Raw genomic sequence first — 20,244 nt, 5'->3', positions numbered from 1 at the left:
TCCAGCTTGAACCTCTGGAAGTTCTCTGTCAATGTATGATTGTAGCCGTTTCTGTATTACCTTTACTTAAGGACTCTAATATATGACATAAATATGCAAAAGCAGTAGAAGACAAAATAAATGATGACTTGTAGCTCTTAAAATTTAGACACCTATGTACATCAAAAGATTTCACCAAAATCAAGTAAAAAGAAGGTCCACAGACTGGGTAAAAAATGTCTAGCTATTATCAAGCATCTTAAGGCAATGCGGGCCTGGGACTGAGGACCATAGTGTCTGGGAACACAATGCTGAATTGGTATAACATAGTCTACAAAGGCAATGTTCTACATCCTACTTTGGTGAGTAGTGTCTGGGATCTTACATGCTCATGAGCGACCACCTAATGTGCCATTATTGGTCTCTCCATGTGTAGAAGAAAGAAGAGTGATGAGAATTAAAGATGCGTGGAATCAATTAGGCCAATGGACTAGTGGAACATGGAACATCAGTCTCTGCAACTCTGTGATGCCTGAGTAACACTACCAACTCCTCTGAAAGAGGATCACATTGGAACAAAACTAAAAATTATATTTAAAAAAAAGACTGGGTTGACTGGTGAGAAAGAGACTGGAGGAACCTGAGACTGTAGCCTTTGACCACCCTTCAGGTCTAGAAAGGAATTCACCTTGTTGGTCCAATTTTCAGCCAGGAAATAGATAAGTATATAGAGGAGACAACAACTAGTAAGGCAGTTTGGTCAGTCATTCAAGATCAAAAGGGCCACATTTATCTACGCTCAAAGTTGAGAAGGATGGGAAGTTGGGTGAATGGAAATAGGAGCCACAGGAAGGAAGTGGAATGGTTGTTGTTACATGGAGGGGATTGCACTCATTGAGAGGAAACAAAGTCTATGATGTGTGGAATGTAACATTGATGATCTTGTCTGTAAATCTTCACTCAATTCACAATCAAAAGTTAAAAAAATAAATGAGGTCTTATGCATCATCTCCAGAAAAGTTAAAAACAAAAACAAAAAGACTCCACAAAACCTTTTTTTACAGAATAGTAGAAAGGATGTATAAAAATGAATAAAAACTATAGGTCAACACCAAGCACAAAGCAGCCTGGTATAACTATCTTTCTTATTAACCCAGCCCTCTTATTAACCCAGCCCCTTCCTGTTAATAAGAACTCATTTGATTCTGGATGATATTGACACAAGTACAGTGTTATGAGTGAAAAAGATTATCATCAGTGACTTTCAATCGCTATTCAAATGCAATCACTTGGAATTGTCCAAGTGACAGTACATTCTAAGAGGGAAATAAACAAGGCAGATACCTGGGCTGTACAAATTGTGCTGGGCTATGAACAAAGAGTAACAGTTTGCATGTGTGCAACAACTCCATGTAAGAAAGACCTGCTGGGGCACTACTCTGGCTTCTAGAGGAGTCCGTGTGAACGTTGTGGGATCTGCAAATGAAACTCCTGAAATCTCACACAAAGTAGGAGATTGGCTTTGGGACGTCTACCGCTGCGCCACTGATAAGAATGATTTCCAGAGAAACTTGATCCTCAGTTTGGGACTTTTTGCTGCAGGAGTTTAGCTGGCCAGGAGCTTGAGTGACATTGATCTAATGCATCCCAGCTAGGGGTGTAGCCACCCAGACACATGGAACCCTGCGCTGTACCCAAACCTTCCAAAAACAACCTCCAGTTCTGTGACCACTACAAGATTTTCCCTGAAGTCAAGTGACACTTATTCAGCTAGCCCCTTTCCTTCTCTGTCGGCCTGCCTTTTCTTTGTTGGGTCCACTCAGAACTGTGCTTTCTGGTCAGTAGTTAGGCTTCAGCAAAGTGTTGCCTGCTGTTCTATAAAGTTGTGTACACAGCTTCTAAGTTTTTACAGGGGTGATCTTTGTTTTTGTCTTGAGGAGTAACTTGAAATAGTATTTTGTAAGTACTTGAAATAAAGAATGCACACAAACACACAGAAAGAAAGACCTAGTGATCTACTTAAGATTGTTGTTGTTGTTAAGTGCTATTGAGTTGGGTCTGACTCATAGTCACTCTGTATAGGGTTTTCTAGACTGTAAATATTTGCAGGAACAGAAAGCCTCATTTTTCTCCCCTGGGGTGACTGGTGGACTTGAACTGCCGACCTAGTGGTTAGCACTATCCTACAAAGCCGCAATACTCCCCACTTAAAATTGTAGTCGTTAATAAGTGCTGTCGAGTCAGTTCTGACCCATAGCAACCATAGGGTTTCTGAGGAGTGGCTGCTTTCCAAAGAGTGGCTGGTGAGCTTGAACCACTGAGCATACAGGTCAAACCGACCTTGCAGTCCAGTGCATTTACGCACACCAGGACTCCCTACTTAAGATTACAGCCATTGAACTGTGGAAGGAGCAATTCTACTCTGAAACAAGTGAGGTCACTATGACTCAGAAGTGATCCAATGGCGGTTATTTGTTTCCTCAATGACAAGAAATTTGAAATATATTCAAAAGAGAATTAAGAGATTGGAGTAAGATAAGAAACTTGAGATCTGTGTCATTTAAGGAATAGTTTAAGGACATACAGACATATACTCAAGAGAGAAAGTGATATTTATTTATGAAAGGAAAAAACTCAGGGTAGTCACCATAGCTGCTTTTTTTTAAAAAAATTGAAACTCTTTTAAGTAGAAAAGATTTGATATTTCTATACCATAAACAGATAGATCTATGAGCAAAAATTTATGGATGATTAATTGTGATTGGGTGTCCTGGCGAGGCACTGCAGGATAAGCACTAACTGCTAATCACGAGGTCATTGGTTCAAAACCTTCAGCCACTCCTCAGAAACCCTATACTGGGCCACTGTGAGTCAGAACCTACTCTACAGCACTTCATAGCAAACAACAATTGTAATTCAGAGTTCAAGGATCAGATGGCCCATCTGGGAGAGATTCTGTCTTGTCTTTTTGGAAATATCACTTTCATCCTAAATGACCAGTTATTAGAACTCTGTAGAACTATAGGACATAGTGATCATTAAGGGTTTTCCATTGCCAACTGTGTGCAGCCTTCTAAGGCCAGTGACTGTTGTCTTCTCTTTGTAGACCTACCAGGGCTCAGATATTGACATCTTTACATTTGGAAACCCTCTGAATACGGCTGCACTTTTCATCATTCTACTCCATCTGATCATTGAAAGCAAGAGTTTGGTGAGTGGTTTTTCTACTGCTGAAATAACCTGAAACTCTTTACATTTGAGGAAATGTCTTCTATTACTAATGACCTCGGTAAGACCTTCATGCCTAGAAGACAAGCAGTAATGATTCCGTGGAAGAAGGTGACGCTGTTTTTCTCGTTGATCATTGAGTGCCATTATGCTGAGGTTGATATATGGCAGAGAAATCACAAAATACCTTCTGGGTCCCTTCAGTGGTAACGATGGATGATGGTTCATGGAGGCATGAGTCAGGCTGGGGAAATAGTCCCCCTCCTGTGGTCACCATTCTTCCAGACCAAGCTAATGCCTTTCAACTCAAATAGAAAGAGGCGTTGTACCATAATCTTGTTACGCTGGCTTAAGTGAGATATGACTTATGCCTGTGATCTCATAGGACAAAAATGTACCTCTTTCTTCCTCCAGAATTTCTACTTTTCATTTAAATGTGGGTCTTTTTAAACTTAGTTTTTTACTTAACTGATAAAACGTAAGCCTTTTGATCAAAATAACTGTACTATAGCAATGCTAATGTGTAGGCCTCAGACAGTGAGCTGTATTGTCAATCTCCCTTTGCAGATGTATACATCCCACCTTTGTGATTGTTTATGACACTAACTCCTTTCCAAGGAGCCCTGGTAGTGTAGTGGATTACAAACTGGGCTGATAACCGTAAGGTCAGCAGTTCGAAACTACCAATGATTTCACAGGAGAACAATGAGGCTTTCTGCTCCCATAAATATTTATAGCCTATGCAAGGTCGCTATGGGTCAGAACCAACTCCATGGCTTACCAACAACAACAACACTCCTTTCCACTGTCATTACCTCTGCTGTAGTCCAAGCCTCCAGCATTGCTCCCTGGGCTATTGCCATAGACCTCCTACTCTGTCTTCCACTTCTACTCTTGGCCCCTGATAGTGACCAGAGTGATCTTTTAAAAAATACAGACTAGATCTTCTCATTCTCCCTTATGTGCTTTCCCATTGATCTTAGAATAAAATCTCAAAGACCTGTCTGACCTGTATGGACCCATACAATGATTCCCCTACTTCTCTTGCCCCCTTATTTCCACTTATTCCAAGAGTGGAACCACGCTATCCTTCTTCCAATTTTTCAAATGTATTGAGCGCATTATGTTGCCAGGGTCTTCTCAATAGTTATCATTCCTTCTAGTGGGAATGTGGGAAGATTCCTAGCCCCTTGCTCCACTGCTCTTAAAGAAAAAAGCACACAACTGAAAAAATGAAGTGCTGTTGAGTTGAATTTTGTTACTTAAGAGTTTTCAAGAGCTAATTTTTGGAAGTAGGTGATCATCCTTTTCTGCTGAGGTGCCTTTGGTAGCCTTGAACCTCCAACTTTTTGGTCAGTACCTAATGTTAGCTGTTTGTACCACCCAGGGACTTCCTGAGCTCAAATGTTTCCTTGGTAGTTGTTGTTGTTAAGTGCCATGGAGTCGGTTCCGACTCAGAACGACCTTGTATAGGGTTTCGGAGGAGCAGCTGGTGAGTTTGAACCACTGACCTTGTGTTTCAAAGTGACCTTGCAGTCCAGCAATGCTCCTTCAGCACCGCTCCAGAACTCCAAGTGTTTCATTAGATTCCACCAAAAATGTTCCTTCCTGAGAGCCCTTCCCTAACTATCCATTCTCTCAAATCCTTCTTTTGATTTTATACATAACTCTAATAATAATTTTGGTGTTCTGGTGTGCCGCTGTGGGTTAATGCGCTGCACTGCAAAGATGGTTTGAACCACAAGATCGGTTGGTTCAAGCTTACCAGCCGCTCCTTGGAAACCCTATACAGGGTCGCTGTGGGTCGGAACTGACTCGATGGCACTTAACAACAACAATGATAATTTTAGTTATATATTTAATTATGCTCTTATTTGATTCATATGTAATTTCTTCACTAGACTCTACTCTCTATTCTAGCAGATTTCATGCCTATTTGCTCCCAGTGTCCAAGACAAGATGAGTACAATAATACTTAAAAATATTTCCATGTATAAATAAACGAATGACTCACTAGATTTGGGGGGTATATTTACCATCCTGGAAATGAATGCATTTCATACAAGAAATAATATTTATTTTTAGTATCCTTTGCTTTGTTTATAATTTGCTATACCCATCCTTAGAGTCCTGGTGTAGTGCTATAGGATAAGCATAGGGCTGCTCACCACAAGGTTGGCCGTTCCAACCCACCAGCCGCTCCTTGGAAACCCTATACAGGGTTGCTCTGAGTCAGAATCAACTCAAGGGCACTTAACAACAACAACAACATAATAGCCACTTTACAATCCCAAAGCTAGTAAAAGGATAGTATCTGCAAATATCAGATGAGTTAACTAAAGAGTACTTTTTTTTTTTTCATGTTTTTTTGTGGATTATGTGATACTTTTACATGGGAGAACATTAGCTTTGCATTCATCCTGTTGTATATCGTTTCATTGCCATGATTACAATCCCCTCCATGCATCATCAGACAACCAAAGGGTATACCCTGCAAACCTGTCTGACCCCTAGTCATCAGCACACAGCCTCTCTCCCTCTCTGGATCTAAAGTCCCCAGCCACTCCATTTCTCCATGCCATCATCTCTGCCTTCATCACTGGCGTCACTACTTCTCTGGATAGGGTCCCACTCTCCCCTTTTTCCCCCTTGAAGATCCCAGGGACCTCTGCTCCTAGACTACAAAGTCGGTCACTCCCCTTCTTTTGCTGAAAAATGTCTACCTTTACATTTCCAACCCTCACAGTCAGTCCTGATAACAATTATTCACTACTGTATCACAAGAGACCTATCCGCATCTCCTTTCATCAGTTCTGCACAGACAGACTGGATACTACTCAGTGGAGATTCTACCTTCCTCCACGACCTCTGAATCTAGGCTCCCTCTTGAAAGGAGTATCTGTGCGCATGCGTGGCAGAAGAACCTACCAGTAGTGGGGGTGGGAGGTCCACTCACGCAGGCATCCCCTGTAGTCACCAGAATGGAGGTGCACAAACAGTGGTGGGGAGGGGGGGGCATTGATTGGTTCCCAAAAAAAAAAAGAAATTCAGAAAAAAGCAAAACCGACAAAATGTATTGTTCCACCTTTTCTCTGAGATTCCCACCACATTTTTCCGTGGTGTGTCTGCTCCCCTGTTTAGCCTTGCCATTTGGTCTCGCCCAATTTGTCAGCTCTAGGCCATCTAGTCAGGCAGATTCAAAAGTACTCGATTCCTTACTTCCACTGTAAGTTCCACTAGCTATAAGCCTTCAAACTTTTTAATATTCCTACTACCTACGTGGTTCTGAGTTTTGGAGCTCTGCAGTTCTGAGTTTTGGAGCTCTGCCTTGAATCTGCTTTGCCTGGTGTTCTGTGATATTGCTGATGGCGAACCTCATTGCACCTCTACTCTTGCTGCCATCAAGACCCACCTTCCTCATATATCAGCTAAAGGGAATTTTTAAAGTGAAATATATGTGTGCTTTAAAAAAATTCATTTTAAGTTTAAGAAATTGTATAGGTACTTTTGGTTATCTCCTAAGGAAGTGTCTTAGGTGCCAACATTTAGTAGTGTTTAGAAGATCTATTACGTAAATAAAATATGTCAGTCAGTGTTTGCTGGTTGTGAGCAATAGTAACTAATCTGGATGAAATATTTTACAGTATACTGAAGGAGAAGCCAAATAACCATAGTTGAAATTTTGAATGAGGAATGAAAGTGGTTCTGGAGATCCAGGGAACAGACACTCATGAGTAGCCTTGTCAGGATGGAACCCTGAGCTGAAATGATTCCAATCATTTTCTTCCTGCTTTTGCTTCAGTTTGTTCAAAGTTTAGTCCCTGGTAACGGTAGCCTACTGTTATAGCTTCAGTTATTGGCTTTGGCTAGAAGATAAACCATCCGTCAAAACTACATACCGTGCTGGATGCCATTGCCAAAAATAAGGCGAATGAAAGCTAGATACCTAAAACAGCATTAACTGGTATGTAAGGGACACACCATCCAAGAATTGTTTCCAGAAGCATAGGAGGTATAACTTGACCTCACAGCTTCTATGACCCATCACCAATAAGAGGCAGCCCTTCTGAGACTGTGCATCTGTTTTCCTTCATGTTTTGGGGCTCCTGTCCTTCATGCTCATCCTCACTGCCCACCTTCCTGCTCGATTTTATTCAGGTTGTTCATTTTCTTTAATTTGCTGCGTCAGTTCATTCAATGGGTAAACTTTTTAGAGCCACTCACTACTTCACTTGCAAAGGCAGCTATATCTTGGTGGTGATGGTGGTTACGTGCCGTGGAGTCGGTTCTGACTCATAGTGACCCTATGAAGTGTTTCCAAGGCTGTAAATCTTTACTGAAACAGAAAGCCTCATCTCTCTCCTGCAGAACTGCTGGGAGTTTTGAACTGATGGCCTTGAGATTAGCAGGGGTAAAAATTAGGCAGTTAAACTTCAAAGGGAAGTAAATGAAAAAAGGAAGGGAGGGAAGGAGGAAGAAAGAAGGATCAGAAGGCTAGTGTTAGAGACATGATAATCAATGATTTACCCCAAATTTTTGAACAGTTGATATATTTTATAAAATGCGAGTATTCTTTCTGAAGGTACCTCCATGGAGAAAAAAGAGACAATGGAATTACCTTTGAACATTGTAACACTAGAAAATCAAAAGGACTAAATAAAGGCAGTCTTACCTGAAAATGCTAGACATACACCGCCAATGACAAGCAAGTTTTAGGTGGTACTGCTGCACTAAACAACATTGAATACATTTAATTATGTCAAAGAAGTCTATCTGGTGCTATTATGTTTGATCACAATGTTGTCAAGTTGCTGTCAAATTGATTCTGACTCCCGGTGACCCCATGTGTGCAGAGTGGAACTGCCCCATAGGGTTTTCAAGATTATCACCTCTCAGACGCAGCTCACCAGACCTGTCTTCCAAAGCCTCTCTCCATGGTTTAAACTGCAGACCTTCAGGATAACAGTCAGGTGCTTAACTGTGCCACTCCAGGACTTTCATCACTATATCTCTTGCTAATTTCCCTTTATGACAAATACAGATCAGACCCCAGCCCTCAGAGCTCTTGTGGCAGGGGTGCTGGCATTACATTTAAGATGATAATATGTGCTTCTTTTTCAATCAAGTGGCTTAGTGAAGTAGTGAACCAGTTTTTTTTTTTTAAATGTTACTGAAAATAAGATTATAAGGAATATGTTTCTTGTTAGGTGCCATTGAGTTGGTACCGACTCATAGCAACTCTATGTACAACAGAACGAAACACTGCGCTGCACTGTTGCCACACTTGAGCCCACTGATGATGCCACTTTGCCAATCCATCTCACTGGTGGTCTTCCTCTTTTTCTCTGACCCTCCACCTTACCAAACATGTTATCCTTCTCCAGCGACTGGTCCCTCCTGACAGTATGTCCAAAGTATGAGAGATGAAGTTTGGCCATCCTAGCCTCCAAGGAGCACTCTGGCTGCACTTCTTCCAACACAGATCTGTTCGTTCTTTTGTCAGCCCATGGCACTTTCAATATCCTCCTCCAACACCATAACTCAAAAGCATCAATTCTTCTATGGTCTTCTTTATTCACTGTCCAGCTTTCACATGCATATGAGGTTATGGTGCACTTTAGTCTTTAAGCTGACATCTTTGCTCTTCAACACTTTGAAAAGGTCTTGTGCAGCAGATTTGTGTAATGCAATATGTCATCTGATTTCTTGACTGCTGCTTCCATGAGTGTTAATAGTTAATCCAAGAAGAATGAAGTCCTTGACAGCTTCAATCTTTTCTCCATTGATAAGAATGTTGTTTATTGGTCCACTGTTGAGGATTTTTGTTTTTTTCACAATGAAATGCAATCCATACCAAAGACTGTGGTCTTTGATTGTCATCAGTAAATACTTTAAGTCCTCTTCACGTTCAGCAATATGTAGACATATCCAAAATGTTAATGTGGTATGTTGCATCTGTTGGAGTCCTGGTGTGGTGTTCTCAGATAAGTGCTATATTACTAACCACAAGGTTGGTGCCTCAAACCCACCAGCTGCCCCTTGGAAGCCCTAACAGAGTCATTATAAGTTGGAACCAACTCAATAGCACTTAAAAACAACAATGATGTATCTGGTTTAAACTAGATTATAGTTACAGTTAAAAACAACAGAAGACCTCATGACACGACAAAGATTTATTTCTTTTTCATGTAAAATCTCTGAAGGTCTAAACAGCTCTACAATAATTATCCTCTTCCACAGACTTATCTTGGAGCTGTCAAATCCACATTTGGACTTCTTTCTCAGCATGCGGGGGGGTATGACATGGAAAATTGTTCATGCTTGCACTTGAAAGTTTCAGATATTCTTCCCACGCTCACTTTATTGTTTAAAGCAATTGTTGTAAAGTACCATCAAGTTGGTTCTGACTCATAGTGACCCTCTATAGGCTTTCCAAGGAGCAGTTGATGAGACTTGAACCGCCAACCTTGTCATTCAAACCGACCTTGCAGTACAGCACATTAACCCACAGCACTATACGACCAGGACTCTGTTCATGGCCATGCTTAATTTCAGTGAGGTGGAGAAATACTATAGTCCCATCAGAAGAGGGGAAGAACAACAATATTGATGAGTAGCAGTTACATCCACCACCTGTGTGTATGGCTAAAGTTTAAGGATAAGTGGATTTAGATATTTCCATAAGGAAGAAACAGAGCAAGAAAATGAAAAATAAAAGAGAGAGAAAACAATCTGAACCCCTTATGCATTTACAATGCAGAGTAAACTCACTCATTGCCTTTAGTCAATTCCTCCTCATAGAGTTCCCCTGGCTATAATCTTTACTGGGAGCAAAATTAACATCTGAGAGCTTAACCACTGAACCACCACCAGGGCTCCTTTGAATGAAATTAGTCGACAGACTTCCCTTTTAGCATTTGGATTCATTTTATAGATTACAGCCAGTGATGCAGGCTTTTCATGGGCCTCACCTACCTTATCTCATCATAATTTGTGTTTTGGTTTTATGTGTTTGTTTAACAGAGTTGCAAAACGCTATGAGAATGTGCTCAGCTTCCCCTATTTTTGTCTTACAGACTTGGATCCACATGCTGGTCATCGTCGGTAGCTTTTTATCTTATTTTGTCTTTACCTTGGCTTTTGGAGCCATGTGTGTAACTTGTAACCCACCATCCAACCCCTACTGGATAATGCAGGAACACATGCTGGATCCACTATTCTACTTAGTCTGTGTCCTCACGACCTGCATCGCTCTGCTACCCAGGTATGATATTGGCTTTATAATCAAGAACATAAATGCAGCTCACAGACTGGTGAGTTTGAACCTCAATCATTGCGGTTCAAACTGACTTTGCAGTCCAGCACATTAACCCACAGTGCCACACCAGCACGCCACCCTCATTAGCCATGGTTGTTATTGTTGTTACATGCCATAGAGTCGGTTCCGACTCATAGCGACCCTGTACAGGGTTTCCAAGGCTGTAAATCTTTACAGGAGCAGAAAGCCTCATCTTTCTCCCACAGAACAGCAGGTAGTTTCGAACTGCTGACCTTGCGGCTCGCAGCCTGATTCGTAACCACTACGCTACCAGAGCTCCTTAGAGGGATCTAATTTAAAACAACAATGAAATATCTCACCTCAACATTTATATCAATGTTCAAAAAGACAGAAAATAATAGATGTTAGAGAAGGAGCTCTGGTAGCATAGTGGTTAAGAATCGGGCTGCGAACCTTAAGGTCAGCGGTTCAAAACTACCAGCCGCTCCGCGGGAGAAAGAGGAGGCTTTCTACTCCCGTAAAGATTTACACCCTCGGAAACCCTGTACAGGGTCGCTATGAGTCGGAACCGACACGAAAGCACTTAACAACAAGAAGAGAGGGTGTGGGATAACTGGAATCATCAGACACTACTTCTGGGACTGCAAAATGGTGCATCCACTGTGGTAAGCAATATGGCACTTTCTCAGAAAGTTGGAAATAGGAATATCACATGACCCAGCCATCCCTCTACTTGGTATATATCCTAGAGAAATAAGAGCCCCAATACAAATAGATATATGCACCACAATGTTCATTGCAACACCATTCACAATATCAAAAAGATGGACACAGCCAATGTGTCCATCAATGGAAGAATGAATAAACAAACTTTGGTACATACACACAATAGAATACTATGCAATGTTAAAGAATAGCAATGAATCTGTGAAACACCTTATAACATGGATGAACCTGGAGGACGTTATGCTGAGTGACATTAGTCAATCACAAAAGAACGAATATTGTATGAGACAACTATTAAAAGTGAAGAAAGGGTTTTCACTCGAAAAGAAACATTCTTTGATACTTGGCAGGGCCTAGAGGGAAGACAGAGTAGTTCACTGGGTAAAGAGTAGACACATGTTAACTTAGATGAAGGGGAAGGCAATAGACTGAAGAGAGAGGTTGGCAGATGATAAAGGCATGGGAAGTTGCAGGAAGGAGTGCAAGAGTTAATAGCAATACAACTAAATACTGTTTGCATACAATCGTATAATAACAATGATCTACTGGAGAGTACATGCATAGTTACACAGGCTGAATAGATGTGGGAGGGAACATACCCACAAACTTGCAAAGGTTTGATAGAAGATAGCTGCACATGGGTATTTACCTTTGCTGCATGCCTATCTGTGAATATGCTGGAGCATACATGGGCCAAAGTTGTGAAAATGTCTTAGACATTACCAAACACTTGAGGGAATGGGTTGCTTGGCCTGGGAGCACAGGGCATCAGGGTCAGTTCACATAAATCGTCCACAAAGACCGTTGTGCATATTCTACTTCAATGAGTAATGACTGTGATCTTAAAGTTCATGAGCAGCCATCTTAAGGCACAACTATTGGAGCCTCCCTCTTTGGAGGAAAGAAGAGTAATGAAAATTGAAGTTGCTCCAAAACAATTAGTCCAGTGGACTCATGGACCACGTGAGTCTCCACAACCCTGGGTACAAACTGCTCTAAAAGAGAGCATATTAGAAGGTCTTAGATAGAGTGAGAGAAAATGTGGAGTAAAACTCAAAAACATAAAAAAAAACCAACAACCAGGGTTACTAGTCAGATAGCTACTATGACCTTTGATCATCTTTGCGGTCTGGAAATGGACTCATCCCCTTGGTTCCATTTTCAGCCAAACAACAGATAGGCCATAGGGGAAGCAGTGAGCTACACACACCATGTAAGGAATGGTCAGAGATTCGAGATGAAAAGGGCCGCATTTACCCAAGGACAAGATTCATAAGGGTTGTGGAAGAAGGAAAAAACATGGGAGGAAGTGGGCTAAGTGATGTTACATTGAGGGAATTGCAGTCATTGAGATGAAACAAAGTGTCTGATTTGTTGAATATAAACCTATGTTTATATGTTCTTTGATGACTTTGCAGTCCAGCACATTAATCCACAGCACATTAATCCCCTATAAACACTGGACCTCAAGATCTGCTCTGTAAACCTTCACTCAATTCACAATAGAAATTAAAAACAAAAAACAAAAACCTGTCTGCTTTACTTGTGTTCTCTCATTTACCTCTGTAGCAACTATGGCCGTCTCTACATTTACAGATTATTTTTTAATTTTACTTACATTGTTGTTATTAAGTGCCATTGAGTCTGTCCTGACTCATAGTGACCCTATGTAGGGTTTCCAAGGAGCAGCTGGTCAGTTTGAACCACCAACCTTGCAATTCAAATGACCTTGTGGTCCAGTGCTTATAGCACATCGAATGCTCTAAATCATTTACAAATGCTGTGTATTTAATATTGTTAGCTCCCTTTTATAATTCATATTTTTCTTCCCCTTTACCTAAAGATGGCAAGTGGACACCAGAACCTTTAACTTTTTCTGGGTGGGGGGTTTATGAATGTCTCCTATGATGCATTTGATATTTATGTAATTCTACGATGCTTTTTGTATCCTAGATTTATGTACCGAGTTCTTCAGGGATCCCTGTTTCCATCCCCAATTCTGAGAGCTAAACACCTTGACAGACTGACTCCAGAGGAAAGGACTAAAGCTCTAAAGAAGTGGAACGAAACTAATACGTTGGATCGGACAGTATTGAAATATGCTGACCACTCAGCTGCCAAGGCAGGGAGAAGACTCATGTCTGGCCAGTCCACTGTCTCTGCAATGATGTCAGCAGCTTCTTGTGTTGTTGAGCAAGGAAATACATCTATATGTGAAACTGCTTTAAACTCAGACATGCCTCAGACCTTAGAGATGGCTGGACTGACCACCAAACAGTTAAGAACACAGGATAGCCTTCTCAGCGTTGCAAATACTCCTTCAAGTTTGGTAGAGAGACTTTGAGGATGTACCATTCGCAAGCAAGAATAACTTGGATTTTACCTTAAGGAAAGTGAACATTTCGATGGGGTTAGAAAAGTCATTCTGAAGGCTGTATTATATACTTGCAGATACATTTGTAAAAAAGAAAGAGTTTGATATGTATAGATTTTTGGAATGAACTATTTCATTCAGAATCAAATGCTTTTATGAAACTTTTTGGATTTTGTAAAAGTATTTTCATCATCTTAGACATTAATCTTTTACACAGGGATTCATTTGAGATACACTTATTGTAATGACAGATGATCTTGATTCTTGAGAAATGCGTAACGCGAGTAAGCTCCCATCTGATTTTTTTCTTAATTAAGAAACAGAAAAGTGGAGGGGGGAGTTAAATGGATTGGTTAGAACACAGAGATTTCCACATGGAAAATGTTAGAAATTGTTAATTTCCAGATGAATTCCCAAGAATCTTTTAAACATCAGTGTACCAAAGCTAGGGTAATAATTGTTCTATTTAAAATACAGTCAGTGATCATTAATAGCTTTTTATTTCCTTTGAAATGCCTTTGGTCTTCTGTCAAGACATTAGGCAGATCTCTCTCATGTCAGTTTTGTCAGCTAGAGTCTTTTGTCAGGAAGGGGCAGAAAGGGTACTAGGGTGCCATCTGGTACCAAGAATATGTTCTTTCTGATTCCAGTCAAGAGAACAAGATCTTTCATGTGGCTTTCTCTGCATAGATCTTCTGCATTGGGAAACAGAAGTCATAGACCAGGCAGATAGATAGAATCGGCTGAGCTCCAGCCCATTTGGAAATACCCTGTTTTCTAAAAATGACAATAAGAGAGTGCAATAGTGGTCCATAGGATAAGTACAGAACTGTGAACCACAAGGTTGGCAGTTTGAGCTTACTTTTCGCTCTGCAGGAGGAGGATGAGGCTTTCTCCTCCTGCAAAGATTTACAGCCTCAGAAACCCAACAACTACAAAAAACAAAAAAAAACCTGTCAATATCCCCCTACACCATCCCCCGTTTTCTGCTGAGTCAGTTCCAACTCATAATTACCTTAGTAGGTATGTGGGTGGTGCAAAACATTTGTGTTTATTACCAAAATGTTGTCAGTTCTTAAGTAGCTAGTCGCATTGTGGAAGAAAAGTCTAGTGATCTATTTCCTTAAGATCACAGCATTGAAAATTCTATGGAGCATAGCTCTCTGTGAAACTCATGGAGTATCCATGAAACTGAATATAACCTGATCAAATGAGACAATCAATATTAAAGCAATCTTCAAAAAACCATGTGAGGGATCATAGTCTTTACACTTGGAGTCTTCGTGTGGTGCTGTCCTATAAACACTGGACTGCAAGGTCTGTGTGAACCACAAGGTCAGTGGTCCAAACTCACCAGTTGCTCCCTGGAAACCTTATACAGAGCTGCTATGAGTTGGCCCCTACTTGATGGCACTTAACAATAGTACTGTGGCCAGATCTGCGGCAAAAGACATCTTTTAAAGTATTAAAAAGCAAAGATATCACTTCAGGGGTTAAGGTGCCTCAGATGCATGTGAAAGTTGGACAGTGAATAAGGAAGACTGAAGAAGAATTGATGTCTTTGAATTATGACGTTGGTGAACAGTGTTGAATATACATACCATGGTCCACCAGAAAAACAAACCAATTAGTCATAGAAGAAATACATCCAGAATGCTCCTTAGAGACAAGGTTGTATATTTCAGCTATGTTATCAGCAGGGACTAGTCACTGAAGAAAGACACCATGCTTGGTAGAGGCTCAGCAAGAGAAAGGAAGACCCTTAATGATATGGATTGGCACAGTGACTGAAAGAATGGATTCCAACAGAGCAAAGATTGTGAGCATGACACAGGACCAGGTAGGATTTTGTGCTATTGCACATAGTGCCACTAGGAGTCAGAGCCAACTTGAAGGCGCCTAACAACAAAAGTCTTACACCACCCTATAACTTCCATTGTATAGCCTCTGAAAAGAAAACTATTATGTACCAAAACTAACACAGGTTGTTCTCAGGAAATTTCCATGAGGTTCTTAGAAAAAATAGTTTTTTACTACGTTTTTAAGACAGGAATATCTGTCAATTTGCTGTTGCAAATCACATATGCTGAGTTTAGTTGGAGCAGAGAACATAGTTTATACCAAAAAGGCCAAGTATTATTAAAAAAAAAATAAAATGAAAAAGCATGTATTCTTGTTGAGTTTGTTTTTAAAATTTTTTGTCTCTACATCTGAAAATTACCAGCCACTAATCATCAGAACCGACTCGAGGGCACTTAACAAAGGAGCTCTGGTAGCGTAGTGGTTACGAATCAGGCTGCTAAACTCAAGGTCGGCAGTTCGAAACTACTAGCTGTTCCACTGGAGAAAGATGAGGCTTTCTGCTCCCATAAAGATTTACAGCCTCGGAAACCCTGTACAGGGTCGCTATGAGTCAGAACCGACTCCACGGTACTTAACAACAAAATCATCTAAAGTTTCCTTCATGTATCTCCTTGCTAATGTTCCCTGTCTCCATCAAGGTGGTGGTCATTATGTGCCGTGGAGTCGGTTCCGACTCATAGAGACCCTGTACAGGGTTTCCAAGGCTGTAAATCTTTTTGGGCGCAGAAAGCCTCATCTTTCTCCCACGGAACGGCTAGTAGTTTCGAACTGCTGACCTTAAGGGTTCGAAGCCAATAACCACTACACTACCAGAGCTCCTTACCCCAAGGTCTTCTATTCATCTGTTAATCACAGGGCTTTATCCTGCTACTCCTATCAGCTGCTCCTCAGAAACCCTATACAGGGTCCTGACTCAATGGCACTTCACAAAAACAATCTTAAAGTTTGAAAAATCCTGGATTCTGAAATACATCTAGCCCCTAAGAGAGACTTTTGAGTATGTATTAAGAGTTTGAAAAGTCTCATTTACAAGTGAATAATTCATTTTCCCCAAAGTATCCAAGCTGATAGGATTCATCACGTTTTGGTATTTTCTATATTTCCTTGAATTTTTAGAGTAAAAAAACCTGTATCATTACTTGTGACTGTTGTTGTTAAGTACAGTTAAGTCAATTCTAACCCATGCCTGTACAGGGCTTCCAAGGAATGCCTTGTGGGTTAGAACTGCCAACCTTGGGGTTAGCAGTCCAGTTCTTATCCTATAGCACCACAGCAGGACTCCTTACTCCTAGTAGCTAAGGAAAAATTATTGGTGATAAACATTTTGGTACATAATGTTACCATGAAATCTTTATAAACAATTTGGATGTTTACCAAAATGCACTCAATACATCGAAGACTCCTGCTCTTACCAAGGCTAAAGGTCTCATGGGACATTCCGCAGGTTACTTGAGACTATTAGCAAATCTGCTTTGAGGCTAATCAAAAATAAAAGAATAATTAAATAGAATAAACTATCACTGAATGTCTGTGAGCATGCTCCATGAGAGTGAGGTGTGACAAAAAACCCCAAATCAAACCCATTGCCACCGAGTCAGCTTCCAGACTGAATCTTTATGGGAGCAGATAGCTTCATGGTTCTTCTGAGGAGTAGCTGGTGGATTTTAGCTGCTGACCCTGCGGTTAGCAGCCCAATGCCTAACCCACAGTGCCATCGGGACTCCTTGGAGACCTATGACAAGTCTGTTTGAATCAGTGGAAGTCTGGGCATCCAACTGTAGCAAGTTATTAGTGGAAGAGACAGTATCCTAAGAATTGCTGTCCATGCCCCAGATTCATCGGAAAAGAAATGATGATGCCATTTTGTTTGTAATGAGGAGTAAAAGCAAGCACAATACGTACATTTTATTGAACATAAATTGGACAAGACTATACATTTTACATGAAGTGTGTAGCTACAACTCTAACAAAGCTGATACATGTGCTTAAATTTTCATACAATTGTGACTCCCAAGCCAGTTGCTGATATTCACATAGACTTATACAAACTACAGGGCAGGAGATCAGTAACACTGTAAGTTTCAAGACAATCTTTTGAACTTCAATTCTGTGTATACATAGAAAAGTGCAAAAATACATGTATAAAATTGCAGGAAATCTCTATGTGGACTGCTGAGGCAGTCCAGGTTGCTGATGGAGGTTAGTAGGACATCAAAAGGCAATTGGATACACCAAATCATTGCCTAATTAATTTAGATGTATATGAAGATTTGTGTGTTGAAGCTTTTAGTGGAGAATAAACACTAATTGCTTCTGAAACTGATGTGCATAAAAGTGGCCTAGTGCTTAAAAGCCTTTTTTTTTTTTTTTTTACATTTTGTTTTAATTATTAATAAGGAGAAATGGCAACACCAGGTGTTAAACATCCACTGAAGAAAATTACGAAAGGTGTTACTCCATGCAAAGTTTTATTATGCTTTGGGAGACATTTCTTTGACTTTGTTAGTGTAGGTCAGTGGTGCAATCATTTGAACTGGTCCTGCCAAGGCAACCACAGTGCCAGCCATCATATTGTTGTTAAGCGCCTTCAAGTTGTTTCCAACTCAGCAACCCTGTGTAGGGTTTCTGAGGAGCAGCTGATGAGTTTGAACCTCTGACCTTGTGATTGTAGTCAGTGCTTATCCTGCAGCACCGCACCAGAAGTTGATTAGCCACATCGCATTAGGGGGTGAGTTAATTAATATTGTTTTTAAGAGCTGTCAAGTCAGTTCCAACCCATAGCAATACTGTATAGGGTGTCTGAGGAGCAGTGAGTGAGCTTGAACCAACAACTTTGTAGTTCAACCTGACCTTGTCATCCAGTGTTTATCCTACAGTGCCACACCAGGCCTCCTGACCAAATATTGTTGTTGTTGTTGTTATGTGCTGTCGAGTCAGTTCCGACCCATAGCGACCCTGTACAGGGTTTCCGAGGGTGTAAATCTTTACGGGAGTAGAAAGCCTCATCTTTCTCCCGCGAAGCAGCTGGTAGTTTCGAACCGCTGACCTTAAGATTCGCAGCCTGATTCGTAACCACTACGCTACCAGAGCTCCTTTATAGAAGGCTAATTTTTAAGTTGGAGTCCTGGTGTGGCGCTGTAGGATAAGCATTGATCCACAAGGCTGGCACTTACCAGCCACTCCTTAAACCCTATGCTTCGGTCGCTATGAGTGGAAACCAACTCGACAGCACTTAACAATTTTTAAATTGATAATTTTGTATGACCGGTGAATGATGTTATAAATTTTGGCAGAAAAAAGTTTCCCTACCTCACTATAAATGAGCACAGAAAAATTGGAAAATACTGAATGGGAATGGGCTGTTGTATGCTGCCGAGTCAGTTCCAACTTATCATGACACCGTATAGGATTTCTGAAAGCAGGTGATGGGTCTGAACTAGTGAGCAGTACAATTTATTTTTTTGTTGTTAAGTGCTGTCAGATCGATTCCAACTCATAGTGACCCTGTATAAGGTTTCTGAGGAGCGGCTGGTGAGTTTGAACCACCAACCTTGCAGTTCAAACCGATCTTGAGGTCAAGTGCTTATCCTATGATGCCGCACTAGGACTTCTTATTGGTAAGTGCCGTTGAGTCAGTTGTGACTCATAGTGAACCATATATGGTTTCTGAGGAGCGGTTGGTGAGTTTGAACTGCTAACCTTGTGTTAAAAACTTACCTTGTGGTTGAGTGCTTCATCCCACAACACCACACAAGGATTCTCCCATGAATATTGACCTAGTGTAAATCTCAATCAGTCAACTAACGTATTAGCTGAAGAAACCCTAGCTATAGGGAGAGTTCTATGCAGATATTTCTACAAAGTAATGGAATTACCACCTTGACAAATCCAGAATAGGAAGTTGTAAATGCTAATACTGATGTCTAAAGAGCTTTGTGCTCAATATGCCTCCCAATTTCAGTACCCTAAGGAGCTCTGGTAGCATAGTGGTTAAGAATCGGGCTGCGAACCTTAAGGTCAGCAGCCCGAAACTACCAGCTGCTATGTGGGAGAAAGATGAGGCTTTTTGCTCCCATAAAGATTTATAGCCTCGGAAATCTCTGTACAAGGTCGCTATGAGTCAGAACCGACTCCACAGCACATAACCACCACCACCAAATGGACATTAATCTTTTACCTCTGATTGACTTTCATAACTTCTCAGAATTATGCAAAAAGTAGAAAAACAGTGAAAATTTAATCATGTATGTGGCGTTGTGGGATAATGCACTGGACCACAAGGTCAGTTTGAACTGCAAGGTCGGCAGTTCAAACCCACCAGCCTCTCCTCAGAAACCCTATACAGGGTTGCTATGGCTTGGAACCAACTTAACAACACTTAACAACAACACCACCAAAACAAGCCTTGGCTTTTAATAAATGAAAAGGAAGTCTCTAATGTTAATCCTGAACTATACCACTATGCTACTGTGTTTGAGAAACAGAAGCTGGCAGATGGGTTAACCTGGATCTCAGTGTCCTTTTTGTGAGAGGATATAAAGAACTTTCCATGACTCATTAATTACCCTATTTTAAACCACTTTAGAGTTGTCAAGGTTAGGCTTCATGAAAGAGAAGAAAACTGCTTTGCTTTATTGTCTGAAAGACTTTCATTGAACTTGAAATAAGATGCAAATAAAGTTTATATAAAGTTGAATAAAATGAGACCACAACAAACATGAAACTTTGCAGTGCACTCTGAAGCATTCCTGTCCCTAGACAAGTGCACTGTATAGCTCTCTGATGGAAGCTTCCC

General features: G+C 40.8%; 1 protein-coding gene across 1 annotated transcript in view; it reads left to right on the top strand.

The window, feature by feature from the left end:
• The window catches only part of ATP10D (ATPase, class V, type 10D), a 151,376-nt gene extending 137,820 nt beyond the window's left edge, over nt 1-13,556 (top strand). Inside the window, exons 21-23 of the mRNA XM_006872690.1 lie at nt 3,086-3,190; nt 10,284-10,471; nt 13,166-13,556. Of these exons, the coding sequence (XP_006872752.1) occupies nt 3,086-3,190; nt 10,284-10,471; nt 13,166-13,556 (684 nt within the window). The remainder of the gene's footprint in view (nt 1-3,085; nt 3,191-10,283; nt 10,472-13,165) is intronic.
• Nucleotides 13,557-20,244: the final 6,688 nt, after the last annotated feature.

This window comes from Chrysochloris asiatica, unplaced genomic scaffold (genome assembly GCF_000296735.1).
Source record: "Chrysochloris asiatica unplaced genomic scaffold, ChrAsi1.0 scaffold00209, whole genome shotgun sequence".
NCBI classification, from domain to species: Eukaryota; Metazoa; Chordata; class Mammalia; order Afrosoricida; family Chrysochloridae; genus Chrysochloris; species Chrysochloris asiatica.
This window is presented reverse-complemented; position numbering and strand designations above follow the sequence as displayed.